Raw genomic sequence first — 14,085 nt, 5'->3', positions numbered from 1 at the left:
AAAAGTTTTTGTGTGCAAAAGTGAGACATCAATGCAGTAATACTAGCTAATGGCAGACAGTCAATCCAACATGTCTCATTCTTCATACTGCCGTGGAAGGAGAAAAAACAGTCGAATCCACCAGATAAAATGAGTCATGGCGTTGAGGAACAGTGTGTGCAGTGTCAAAGCTGCAGCAGCTGTTAATGCGTGAAATACCACCCACGCCAGACCACAGACAAGACCAAAATGCCTTAAACCAACTGAAAATGAGGTGATTTGATTGGACATAAAAAACACTTACAAGTTATTATTGGTGCAGATTCTTGTCAATCTGATCAATACCCTGCATACCACTAGGTTGCACTGTTGCTCTTCATTCAGAGGGGGAAACTAAACCTCTTAATTGATAAGGAGGAGGTATTGGGGCGGCAGGAAGTGGATCAGAGCTGACAAAGCAGTGGCTGCATGAAGAAAACACAGATTGCATGAAGCATGAATAAGTGAGCGTGTGCTACGACTCAGCGTTATTTTCATGCAAAAGGCCTCTCCTGGAAGAGTGTGACTCAGCATGGAAACATGGTGATGATTACCACACAGCAAAATCAAAAGTGTTAGATTTCCAGTGTTGGTGTTGTATGTTAAAAATACAGTGTTAATTTAACACTTGCTTAGTTTAATTCAACTATGTGAGAGTTAATTCCTCAAAAGAGTTGGTGTTAATCCAGGGAGTTAAATCCAAGCAACACTGTTAAGTGTTGATTTTAAAATCAACACTTAACAGTGTTGCTCCCAGAATTCCAACGGATCTGTGACGTGTTTGTCTAAAGGGCGGGACGACTTGGAGACTCGAGCACGGTCAGCAGAGGACGACTTTACCTCCAGACTTCACGGAGTATCTTTTCAGTAAGTATTTTATATGTGTCGATAAGTGTCGCGGAGTCCTGTCTATAGCTCTAACAAGGTAGGCTAAGTCCAATGTTAAGGTTAGCTGTTGTATGCTATTTTTTAAGGGTGCATTAATGTTCCTTTTGCACATCAGTGTTGATGAATATACACAGCTTGCTTAGGCTACACGTTTGGATAACACGGTATATAACTGCACATTTTTTGTAAGAGGTTAAAGCTAGCTAAAATGGTGTAGCACGAGCATGAGGCATCACATTAACAGAATATTCTCTGTCGGAAAATCTGTAGGCCATCGAAGTGCGCTTATGGCAATTAATTAGCTATGGTCTAGTTTCGATGAAAATATCAAGCGATGGAGTAAGGTTAGAGAGCCGGGGCTGGGCCGGGGGGTTGAGCTCCCGCCTGCCCAGAGACTGCTGCTATTGCTAAAAGTCAGGCTAGCTCTGTGAGCCGGGTAGCATGTTGCTGCCTTAGGCCTTAGGCACCGGACCACCACGCCAGCCACACAGAGCTCTGCTCTTACAGGGAGGAGTAGTTTATTTAATTATTTTATTTTATTGTATTTTATTTATTTTTAACTTTTGGGACTTAACAAAAGCTTATTCTTAACGTTAGCTTCTCAATCTAACGTTAGCCGCAGCTAATAAAGTTACCGGAGTCACACACACCCCCCACCCCCCAGCTGCGGCCATAATAATGCTATAATATCTACTGAATTTATGTGATATGTAAATGTCTCATATTATGGAGTTATGTTTATGATAGCTAATGGTAATGCCCTGTGTGCCCTTGATCTAAAATGTTGGGGAAAAGAAGTTTAGAAAATTTCTGTTTATCATAATTTTTCCATTGCTCTAAATTTAATATTTTTTTTATCAGTCATTCATAAGCTAGATCTTCCACTTGAGACTGAGCTGCACTTGACAGATGAATCAGGGACAGAAGTCGATGCAGATGTGTTTGAGGAGCTTTTGCAAGCAGGGAACCTTACTGTTAGGGTGGCAACTAAGTCAACAGGTGAGACTCAGGCTTGTGAGGTCAGGAGTGGATCGTCAATAGAGTATTGTGGAGAACTAATTATTTTTTCATTTTGTGTATACATTTTTCTTTTACTGTTTACAGTTGTGCTTCATCATGATCTTTCATATACTTCGTTGGAGTCACCCATGTCAGACAACTCATCTGTGTCAGTGTCAGAAGACTCCGTGCCAGTATCCTCTGATTCATCTGATGCAACAGTGATTGTTCGGACAAATGGAGGGAAGAGAACCCATGCTGAACGGAAATCGGCAAAAGAGGTCTTAGTTATCAAATATCACACACAAATATATTGTGCAGTAGAACTGTGTCAAACTTTTTTTGTTGTTGGACATAATGATGATCGTGATGGATATAATTGCTAATTTGCTTTATGATTCTTTATGTTTTAGATGGTGAGAGATGCTCTGAAGGACAAACCGGGTGGACAGATTATTTTGGATGAATATGATAAAATGAAAACATTGATGGATAGCACAAGGAGACAGTTGGTAAACCTTCTTGTGGCCGACATGGTTGAAAGTCATGGGTAAGACTTCATTGTTCATATTTATACTTTACAGATTTTTTTTTTAACAGCACACTTATTTTAGAACATTGCATATTAGTAAAGCAACTTATTATTTATTTTCTCCTATGAAAGAGATAAATACTAAATGGCTAAAACATGATACAAAAACTGATTAAAAAAAACTATTTGAAAGAGACTTAAACTCAGTGACACTAACAACAGTAACATTTGTAAGCACTGAAGGAACTGTAGTAGTAATGTCATGTTTATCTTTCAGGAGGAGCCCACCTGTCTCTGTGCGAAGTAAATACGCTTTGGGCATCATCTCTCTGTTTCCCAGCCTCAGAGATCCATACTCAGACAATGGATATGTAAGTTTATAAATGAAAAGCTTGTATATCAATTTATGGAGTAGTAATGTGGTCTGAACTTACTCTACAATTTAATGTTTTTAATATTACAGGAACACTTCTATGACCCACAGAGTGGATCTGGGTACTTGGCCTGGAGGATAAAAACGGTTCAGCGCAACACTGCAGCTCAGTCCCGGAGATCTTCCACCAGCACACCCTACCAGGATAGTCCAAAGAGAAAGAGGGAGGTTCTCTGCACGGATAAGCAGCTGCTTGGTGAGCAGTGTCATGAAGCAATATCCTTTCTGAAACATTCAACTGACGAATCGGATGATCATTTCAGTGCATACTGTATCAATGAGAGAGCAGATTCATTTTCTGTTTTTCCAGTTAAGGAGTTGATTTATTACAGGCCCTATGACAAACAGTTTTCCAATGAGATGTGTGAAAAAACATACATAGTGCCACATTGTCATATTGTGTGAAAAAACATACATAGTGCCACATTGTCATATTGTGTGACCTGTGTTGTGGTTATTGCAAAGCCAGTGCTGTTGTTAATGTGGTGTGCTTGTTTGAAATACAGGTGATTCAAACTGCAACTTGTGTGGTTTTCTTTGTAAATTTTATTGTTGTTGTTGTTATTATCATTATTATTATTATTATTAACAACAATAATGATGATAATAACAACATTATTATTATCATTAATATTAATATTAACATTAACATCAATATTATTATTATTATGAGCAGTAGTAGTAGTATAATATTTAACACTATCCATAGTGTTAGTATAATTTGAATTTTATTCAGTGTTAAAACAACACAATGATAGTGTTAATTTTTGACACTACACACTAGTGTTAGGTAAATTCAACACTGATGGGTGTTAAATTTCAACTATTGAGAGTGTTGATCCAACTCTGTCACAGTGTTAACTGTTTAACACTTTCAAAAGTGTTATTTTAACTCGATTTAGTGTGGACCAATATAGACACTTTCAAAGTGTTGAATTTAACTCCCTAGGAGTTGATTTAACACTTCTGAATTTGCTGTGCAGGCTGATACACTCCAATCAATAACCATGCATTCGCTGCCAGGCTTCAGCTAAACTAGGCAACATTTGTTGCCATGAAAATACTCAGACGGTGTCTGACACGACATAAAAAAATACCAATGCAATAAAAAATATTGTTTTTCTAATCCCGGACAATAAAGATTATAATCACAAGATGTCATGAGATTGGGTAGAGGTGAGATGACATTATTCATTTATTCATTTATTGAGGCCAGCCAATCACAGGGCACATATAGACAAACAACCATTCACACTCACATTCATACCTATGGACAATTTGGAGTCGCTAATTAACCTAGCATGTTTTTGGAATGTGGGAGGAAACCCACGCATGCACGGGGAGAACATGCAAACTCCACACAGAGATGGCCGATGGTGGAATTGAACTCAGGTCTCCTAGCTGCGAGGCCCAAGTACTAACCACTTGTGCACCGTTCAGTCCTGAGACGGCATTACCTTTAAGAAAAACGCAATAAATAAATATAATTTTTTTGTCCATGACAACAACCTGTAATCCACTAATTTAATTTCTACAACGTTACCCTTCTGCACGTTGTGTGTATGTTAGCTGCCCCGCCTCCACCCATCAAGACTATGACTCTCTTCCTGCCTGTTTGGATGCAGGACAAGTTTTGTTTTAAAGGGCCTAATTAAAAGTTATTTATTATTCGAAATTATTATTTGGTAGTTTTTATTAAGTCTGAAGTTGCTTAAGTGATTTATGCCCGCCCTCGAAAAAAATGCGGAAAATGGTTGATAAAAGTTAAAAGTCGATCATGTGTGCATGGGTTTCGCTAGTAAAGCAGTTGACAAGCAGTTGATGTTTGCTAAATACAAGGATGAAGAGTCTTGAACCAGTCATGATGTGCTATACATATCACTATATTGACACTTACTATGGTACCCATTATGGCATTGACCTTGTACTTCGGTACGTGACAAAAATTCAAAAAAAATAAATAAACTATATTATGAAAGCAGGAAGTGAACAAATGTAACAGTTACTGATTGCAAAAATACCAGATGGAGGGGTAGGATTTAATAAGCATTGCTTCTTCCTACTCCTTTTGGACATGTGGAACTGTGAACTGATTATGTGATGCATTCAATTGTAATCTGATGCATGTTCAAATGAAATAAACCATTACCATTAAAGTTGATGGTGACACCATGAAATTCATTATAGTAGCATCATTACTTATAAAAAAGATAACTTATTCAGAATGTAATCAACACAGACGGACACAGACTAGTAAAATTTGTTTTCCCATAATAAGCTGCATGAGCTTACCTAACTGCCTCCACATCCGTCAATAAAAAAAATATTAATAAGAAAAAAAGCCTTCATGTGGATGCATCGTCATCTAAAAGCAATTCTAGCGGGACGGAATGATATTTCTCTTCCATCAGTCACATCAGTTTAGCTGGAAATGGTCTCCAAGGCTGCCACAGGTACCGCCCACACACACACATGAATTTAATGAACTGACAGCAGCATTGTGGGAGATGTAGGAAAATCAATATATACAGTATATCTCATGCATAGCTGCACAATCTAGGACATAATAAAGGCTCTGTTTGTTGGATCTTGGAGCTTCTCAAGTGTAACCAACAATGCGGCGGTGAGTGTGTAACGTGCAACGTTTCTCATGACTGCCGCCATCCTATAATAATAACAACATCACCCCTGCTGGAAACACGGGACCCCTGCCAGCATCTTCCACTGCAGGGAGGTGAATCAAAGTGTACATGGAGAGTAGAGAGTGGTGGCCTCCAGAGACTCCAAGCTGATACAATCAACTCCACTTGTCAATCCCACACCTCCTGGCACGCACACACACACACACACACACACACACACACAGCAGTAGCAGTAAGTGGATTGGCTGAGCGAGATGGCAGCCTCAGCCAAGCATGATGCTAATTAAATTAAGTCCTCACATATGAGACACGTGGCCCCCTACTGGCAAAAAGCAATAAAGGATTCATCTGATGATTAAGTTGACACCTCGGGTAATTAGTTTGACATGTTTATGTGACCGTTTGGAGAAGGAGCGGCCATTTCCAACTTTCTAATAGGAATGCTCCAATCAGGGTTCTATGCAGCCAATACTGATCAAATCAGCTGATTCCGATCACATAGCTTGAGTGTAAATATTGGGTCACCAACGTTTTTGGTGGCGGGCAGCTGTGGCCAATTGTCAACACTTTTCCTCCTCTGAACTACTTTGGTTACCCCCAAATTCCCTGCACATTTGACCGTGGGAACCTTGAACAGTTCTCTCTGGATGTGGGCTTCAGATCCTGGGTGTGGCGCCCATTCGACCACCGTTTGCCACACACATTAGCCGCCGCCCGACCAATCGCCATCCTCGAAAAGTCACCACACGCTGCCAAGTGTGTCCCTCAATGCACCAGACATTTTTCATGGTATAGCTAAATTGAGTAGAACGCAAATATACCTTAAGGCATTCAGAAGATGCATTCAAAGTCATTACATTTGTATGTAGTACACTTCACTGGTCACTAGGTGCCAGTAATGTTACATTGATGTGACAATAGCCACTGCAGGAAGTATAAATAACAATACGGAACTTTATGATGTGGGTTTCAGATCCTGTGTGTGGACCACTGTTTGCCACACACAAACCCACACACATGGGCGCAACATTCGCCGCCGCCCGACCAATCGCCATCCTCGAAAAGTCCCCACACACTGCCAAGTGCGTCCCTCAATGCACCAGACATTTTTCGTGGTATAGCTAAATTGAATAAAACACAAATATACCTTAACACATTCATAAGATGCATTCAAAATCATTACAATTGTATGTAGTACACTTCACTGGTCACTAGGTGTCAGTAATGTTACATTGATGTGACAATAGCTACAACAGGAAGTACTGTCCAAAACAGGAAATTAAAAAAATAACAATAAGGAACTCTATGATGTGGGTTTCGGATCCTGTGTGTGGCGCCCATTGGACCACCGTTTGCCACACACACACATGGGCGCAACATTAGTCGCCACCCGATCAATCGCCATCCTCGAAAAGTCACCACACACTGCCGAGTGTGTCCCTCAATGCACCAGATATTTTTCGTGGTATGGTTAAATTTAATAAAACGCAAATATACCTTAAGGCATTCAGAAGATGCATTCAAAGTCATTACAATGGTATGTAGTACACTTCACTGGTCACTAGGTGTCAGTAATGTTACATTGATGTGACAATAGCCACTGCAGGAAGTATAAATAACAATACAGAACTTTATGATGTGGGTTTCAGATCCTGTGTGTGGACCACCGTTTTCCACACACAAACCCACGGGCGCAACATTCGCCGCCGCCCGACCAATCGCCATCCTCGAAAAGTCACCACACACTGCCGAGTGTGTCCCTCAATGCACCAGACATTTTTCGTGGTATGGCTAAATGGAATAAAACGCAAATATACCTTAAGGCATTCAGAAGATACATTCAAAGTCATTACAATGGTATGTAGTACACTTCACTGGTCACTAGGTGTCAGTAATGTTACATTGATGTGACAATAGCCACTGCAGGAAGTACTGTCCAAAACAGGAAATTAAAAAAATAACAATAAGGAACTCTATGATGTGGGTTTCGGAGCCTGTGTGTGGCGCCCATTGGACCACCGTTTGCCACACACACACATGGGTGCAACATTAGTCGCCACCCGATCAATCGCCATCCTCGAAAAGTCACCACACACTGCCGAGTGTGTCCCTCAATGCACCAGACATTTTTCATGGTATAGCTAAATTTAATAAAACGCAAATATACCTTAAGGCATTCAGAAGATGCATTCAAAGTCATTACAATGGTATGTAGTACACTTCACTGGTCACTAGGTGCCAGTAATGTTACATTGATGTGACAATAGCCACTGCAGGAAGTACTGTCCAAAACAGGAAATTAAAAAAATAACTATCGCTGCTAGGTTTTTTAATGTCTAAGACATAAGGAGAACGGAGTCGACGGCACCTTATTGACATTTTTTTTCATTTATTTTTTGTATGATTCAGTTTTTGTTGGAAATTGTGGCCAAAATTTTGTCAAGGTTCCCGCACACTGTTTTTTTTTATCGTACCATATTGCACCCAAAAGACTGGAACGGATTATTTGTGTTTATAATATTATCTGTGGGAAAATATTTTTAGTTTTTTGCATGTTTCATTTTTCTGACTTTTTGGAACAAAAACTGGTCTAAATGACAGTGAGGTGGATTTGTTTCTTGGATCAGCAGCTATTTGATCCTCAAGGTTTTCAGTGTGTGTGTGCTTGGCATCCTTGCGGTGTCATGTTGCTTTCAGAAGGCTAAACACATGATTCATGCTCTGTTGAGACCATTATTCAAATACGGCGGCACAGAGTGGGTGTCGACTGATTACACGCCGGGATGAGTGTCTTGCAGCCCACTCCATGCGGCTCAGATAGAGCTGTTTTCTCTGCAGATGTGCTCATGTTGTCTTTGCATTTCTTATTTATCTTCCTCCATAAATGTCATGTGGGTAATATCAAAACCCTAAATTTGAAGGTATCTTTGTTTCTCATCTTTGCGTTGCCATTCGGATCCCATTGCCTACTGTTAAAAGCAGAAGCTTGTTTTTGCTATCTTCTACGCTGGCATATGCACATATGATGTCCATCATACGTCTATTGATATTTACTTTTTAATACGCTTTTGGCTTGTTTGGACAACATGATCAATGCATGTAATACAGATATGCTCAAATGGCCAATGGCCTTTGAACAGTAAGTTGTCCCCAGAAATACATTTTGCTTGATGGCAACCATGTTTTTCCGTGAATCTTGCTCAAATTTCACATAAACGTGCTAGTCCATCCCCTAAAGGTGTGTCCCAAATTTCGTGATGATTCATCTAAACAATGGTAATGGTAATGGTAATGGTTTTATTTCAACATGCATCAGATTACAATTGAATGCATCACATAATCAGTTCACAGTTCCACATGTCCAAAAGGAGTAGGAAGAAGCAAAGCTTATTAAATCCAACCCTCCATCTGGTACTTTTACAATCAGTAACTGTTACATTTGTTCACTTCCTGCTTTCCTAATATAGTTTCATTCATTCATTTTCTACCGCTTTTCCTCACAAGGGTCACGGGGGGGGATGCTGGAGCCTATCCCAGCTGTCTTTGGGCGAGAGGCGGTGTACACCCTGGACTGGTGGCCAGCCAATCACAGGGCACATATAGACAAACAACCATTCACACTCACATTCATACCTATGGACAATTTGGAGTCGCTAATTAACCTAGCATGTTTTTGGAATGGGGGAGGAAACCAGAGTACCCGGAGAAAACCCACGCATGCACGGGGAGAACATGCAAACTCCACACAGAGATGGCCGAGGGTGGAATTGAACCCTGGTCTCCTAGCTGTGAGGTCTGCGCGCTAACCACACGATCCCCGTGCAGCCGCCCATTTCTCAATTATGTTTTTTTTTGTTTTTTTAGGATGCCGCCCCTAATTTAATTTAATTTAATTTAATTTAATTTAATTTAATTTAATTTAATTTAATTTAATTTAATTTAATTTAATTTAATTTAATTTAATTTAATTTAATTTAATTTAATTTAATTTAATTTAATTTAATTTAATTTAATTTAATACCAGAGTAGGAGTGGATTTTTACCCTTTTGTTTGCATCAGTTTAGGAGTAGAAGAGCAAGATAAGTTTTTTTTCCCAACCACGTGGCAACTTCACATTTATTTTCCGTGGCTTTTTAGCGACCTGCTGCCATTTCCAAGCACCTATTGTGTGAAAAAAAAAACACACAGAAGTTGAAAGTTGCGTGGTGTCAAATCGCCCCAAAGACACAATGAAATGCTAAGCGTGATCCACAGTCTACAAAGTCAACAAGGACTTTGGGGGTGTCCTCCGTCACCCAAAGTGCAACAGAGTCAGTTGGCGGCAACATAATAAAGCCGACGCATGGCTGCACATTCTGCCCCATGCAACTTTTTTTCAAATGTCAGTTTGGATCAGCACCTTTTTCCAGCGCCACCTAAGCTTATCTGCGGGGTAAAAGACACCCGTGTGACATTTGTGTGTCCTGGATAAAAAGCCGTGCACATGCTGCTGTCACATCACGTGATCGGTTAAAGGATAATCAGACCACTTTCCCTTACGCGGCACTTTAAACCGCAATAGCTGTGATCCCGCTAATGATTTTTTAAGTGTGTGTCGATTTGAGCTAGCGTTACGTGAGATTAGCCTCCTGGAGTGAAATGTCTTCATGATAGAAAGACACAAAAAAAAATCCAAAATGACGCTGAGCTCTATTTCACGAATCATTCTTTTATTCAGTCGTCACATATGCACACGTTCATACACAGACGCTAGCATAATATATAACTGACCCTATAGCGACCTCTGGTGGTCTGTGGTGGACACGCAAGGCATCGCACAACACCGCCCGAGTCGGTTAAGTTAGTACGCTTTTCGGAAGATCCTTTCCCAGAGCCCAGATTAACGAACCACCACCGCCAGAAGCTTTTGTTACTCGGCCGAGATGGTGGTGATGGTGGTGGTGGGTTCGAGTCAGACTCTGGTCCTCATCCCTTCCACTTTGCTCCTCCATGAAGCGAACGGCAAATCTGGTCTTGGGCTTCATGTACTTACAATCCTTCACTCGTCTTGAGGAGTTTGAGGTCCAGCAGAGTTGAGATCGAGTCGGTTCTTTTTGAACGGGTTGGTAAGTGGGTTGGTCCACTCTGAGCCTTCAGGTGGGGGTAGATGGATCAATCTAAAGCACATTCAGATCTTTTCGAATCCAATAAGGCAGTGATTGGTGAAAGATGGCATACCTGTGCTGATAGTCTTCACCTCCAATTTTAAGCCTTTTGGGAAGATCACGTAGTTGCTTCATGGTTCCGTCATCGAACTTCCTTCTGGTTCTTGCTGAGTGGGGTTTTCTTGCGGTGTGATCCTGCTGAACAGAACGGGAACCTTTTGAAGAAGTCCTCTGCAAGGTCGCAGACCGTGTTTTGTTAACGTGAGATGTCTCCTTCTCGCAGTGGGTCATGATCTCGTAGCAGGACTTGGCGCTGCAAGATAAGGAAATAAAAACGTGAAATGATGTTGCACCAGGGAATTGAACATCTAACGTACTGAGGGCTGTTGTCACGATGAGGCTTTAAGTGGCTCATGTTGATGAACTGATGCGCTAGTACTTGACAGGGCGTCATGCGCTTGGACGCTTCCAGGTGAAGCATCCCCTTCAGCATGTCCACAAACACCTGCTTATCTTCTGCATGGACATCTTTATCAGCAGGGTGCTTGGCGTCAAAAACCCAAGGCTGGAGCTACCAAAACCAAAACAATCGTCATATTTTTAGGTTTTTAGTCAGTTCGTTTTAGATTTTTCAATGATCACGTACTTGCAGAAGGTGGGTCAGAGAACTCGACTTGATTTTTCGGGTATCCCGTGCTGCGAATCCTGTTTCTTGTTGGTAGAGTTCCATTGTCTGAAGAGACGTTATTGTTAGCATTGACTTGCTTAGAGCTAGCTACACCAGAAAAACCGACCCTACCTTCAGTTTCCAGGTACTGGTTTTGTTCTCTCTTTGGAAAAAGTCGATAGTCTTTTTTCCAGAAGCTAAGAGGTCTTCTGGAAACTGACCTTGAGTCTCCGTAATGTACTTTATCTGAAGATAGAAGACGACACCATGAGGTGAGATTTTGGTACAAACCATAAGTGAGTTATTTTTAGAAACAATGTCGTTTATACCGTTTCGTATTCATTCCTGCCAGGATAAAGTTGAGCGCCAATGTACAGGAAAGCCATCACGCAACCTACGGACCACATGTCTATTGCCTCGTTGTACGGAGCCCCCAATAAGATCTCTGGAGACCTACAAGAGGATTATAACTTCCTGAAACTGTTCAGTTTTTGAAGTTATGGGAAATCCTTACTGGTAGGGGTGATTCTTGACGTTGGAGTTCTGTTTCGTGACAGAAACGTCGTGGGCCAAGCTGAAGTCGCTCACTTTGACTCTGTACGGTTGCTGCTGATGGTTGATCAACATGATGTTTTCCAGTTTGACGTCGGCGTGAATCATCTGAGCACGCTTCAAGTGGTCAAGAGCGTTGGCCAGCTGGGAGGTTATTCAAGACGCAATTAAATATCTCGATGGTATTTTCCATTTTTAACAGCGGTAAACGTACCTGCTGGATGATGGGGCGAATCTCCTTGACTTGGAGATGTTTGAATTGTCGCTCCTTCATGAAGTCGTAAAGACTTTTATCCAGATACTCAAACTCAAGACAAATATGTCCCATGTCGCTGAAGACGCGGTTCCACAGAACCAAATGTTTTTTGGAGTTGTCAACCTTTTTTATTTTCTGTAGTATGTCGATCTGCAGATACGAGATGATCAAATATTGTCTCAGGTATTTTTTTGGGTGATGTTTCACTGGTTGTTACTGGTGTAATGGTCTACCACAGGGGTGCCCATTACATCGATTGGCGACCTAGCGGACGATCGCAAAGATAGTGTGAGTCAATCGCATAAACGTCACTTTGTTAGATGTCATATGACATCAGTCAGTTGACAATAAGCACCTTCTTGATCCGCTGGGGAAAACGAACAGACGTTTTAAGCTTCCATCTTTATTATTCGGTATTACGGATAAATTAACATAGCGGTAAGATGCTTATATTTATAACTACAGTTATCCGTTTATACGTAGCAGCTAATTATGTACACAAAAAGTTAATCGTTTGGTGGATTTGCTTCACATCCTGAACTCCACTATAGAAATGCATATTTTCTATACTTACGTTTTTTAAACCATTATTCCAGGATTAATTGGAAAATACACTCATTGCTAAAACCGTTTAAATATGTTGACTTGACTTTTTCAATTCTGGTATATTTGTTATGTTCGATAGCGAATGCTAACTGGACCTAATATTTTGACGGACAAACTACCCAGGTTATGTACCCAACTATTGCGGAATTATGTGTAATTATGTTGATTGTGGCTGCACGGTGGTCGAGTGGTTAGCGCCTCACAGCTAGAAGACCCAAGTTCAATCCCATTCTCGGCCATCTCTGTATGGAATTTGCATGTTTTCCCCGTGCATGTGTGTTTTTTTTTTCCGGGTACTTCGGTTTCCTCTCACATTCCAAAAATATGCTAGGTTAATTAGCCACTCCAATATGAATGTGAGTGTGAATGGTTGTTTGTCTATATGTGCACTGTGATTGGCTGGCCACCAGTCCAGGGTGTAGCTCTCGCACGCCTTTCGCCTGAAGACACCTGGGATAGGCTCCAGCACCCCCCGTGACCCTCGTTAGGATAAGCGGTAGAAAATGAATGAATTAATCTTGATTGCTGTATTGAATTAATTGCAAATTTTTCAATGATATCAACAGCATTAATACATTAAACTTTGAAACTGTAAATGTGAAATAGTAGTTAGTATTAGTACTTACTTTTAAAGTTTAACTGTTTTATCATAAGTGATAAATTGCATGCTGAAAAAGTGTGTGCACCCCTGATATACATGTCAATGTACATAAATATTAATATTTATAAATGTAGTAAATGTATTAAACATTTACATATTTATAAATATTTTTTTATGTTTATAGTAGGATGTAGAACTTTGGGACTTGGTGATTTTAAAAGTAGCTCGCAGGCTGAAAAACGAGCGAGCACCCCTGGCCTACCTCAACCTTAGCCTGTTCTGCAAAGCTGCCTTGATTCCTGATCATTTTAACCGCCACTGTTTTGTTGCTATCCATCTTGCGGCATTTGGCAACCTTGCCAAAAGTACCGCAGCTCAGCAAAGACAGCACCTTGTAGCTGGTGGAGGCCGAGTAAAGCCTTGCCCCCGGGACTAAACGGTCACCGAATACACCGTAAGAGTCCATCTTTGCGTCTACCTGTATACGTGCGCTACAGGACATCAATAACCTCGCCAATGAATGAATGACACGAATCGAGAAAACTTGCAGCATCGACAGCTTTTGAGGATGTGATGATGCAGAAATGGCATCACAATCACATATGCACATGTAGAAATTCATGCAGGTCATGTGATTGTGATGTCACCAAGTAACATCATCATGAAAGCGCTCAGGAAATCTGTTCTAGGAGATTTTTTTTTTGTAAAGGTAATGGTTTTATTTCATTTGAACGTGCATCAGATGA

The 14,085-nt window shown here is 40.7% G+C and overlaps 2 protein-coding genes across 3 annotated transcripts; one reads left to right on the top strand and one right to left on the bottom strand.

The window, feature by feature from the left end:
- Positions 1 to 736: 736 nt before the first annotated feature.
- LOC144894893 (uncharacterized) lies at positions 737 to 3,392 on the top strand. 2 transcript variants are annotated; one of them, XM_078788460.1, is made up of 6 exons: positions 757 to 885; positions 1,768 to 1,905; positions 2,011 to 2,186; positions 2,319 to 2,455; positions 2,715 to 2,808; positions 2,901 to 3,392. In XM_078788460.1, exons 3-6 carry the CDS (start codon positions 2,055 to 2,057, stop codon positions 3,273 to 3,275), a joined length of 738 nt encoding a protein of 245 aa, XP_078644586.1. In that variant the 5' UTR covers positions 757 to 885; positions 1,768 to 1,905; positions 2,011 to 2,054; the 3' UTR covers positions 3,276 to 3,392. The 2 variants fall into 2 exon arrangements, with proteins under 2 accessions (XP_078644585.1, XP_078644586.1); XM_078788459.1 differs by lacking the exon at positions 1,768 to 1,905 and having other exon boundaries at positions 737 to 885.
- Positions 3,393 to 11,432: 8,040 nt separating this feature from the next.
- Positions 11,433 to 12,354, bottom strand: LOC131115235 (homeodomain-interacting protein kinase 1-like). The gene is made up of 4 exons (XM_078788627.1): positions 12,091 to 12,354; positions 11,839 to 12,020; positions 11,654 to 11,777; positions 11,433 to 11,570 (listed from the first exon to the last, which is right to left on the bottom strand). The coding sequence occupies exons 1-4, from the start codon at positions 12,202 to 12,204 to the stop codon at positions 11,433 to 11,435; spliced, it is 558 nt and encodes a 185-aa protein (XP_078644753.1). The 5' UTR covers positions 12,205 to 12,354.
- Between the last annotated feature and the right edge of the window lie 1,731 nt (positions 12,355 to 14,085).

The sequence above is a fragment of the Doryrhamphus excisus genome, linkage group LG23 (genome assembly GCF_037039965.1).
Source record: "Doryrhamphus excisus strain RoL-2023G ecotype Guam linkage group LG23, RoL_Dexc_Guam_v1.1, whole genome shotgun sequence".
Classification (NCBI taxonomy): Eukaryota; Metazoa; Chordata; class Actinopteri; order Syngnathiformes; family Syngnathidae; genus Doryrhamphus; species Doryrhamphus excisus.
The sequence above is the reverse complement of the archived record's forward strand: the minus strand, read 5'-3'. Positions and strand labels throughout refer to the sequence as shown.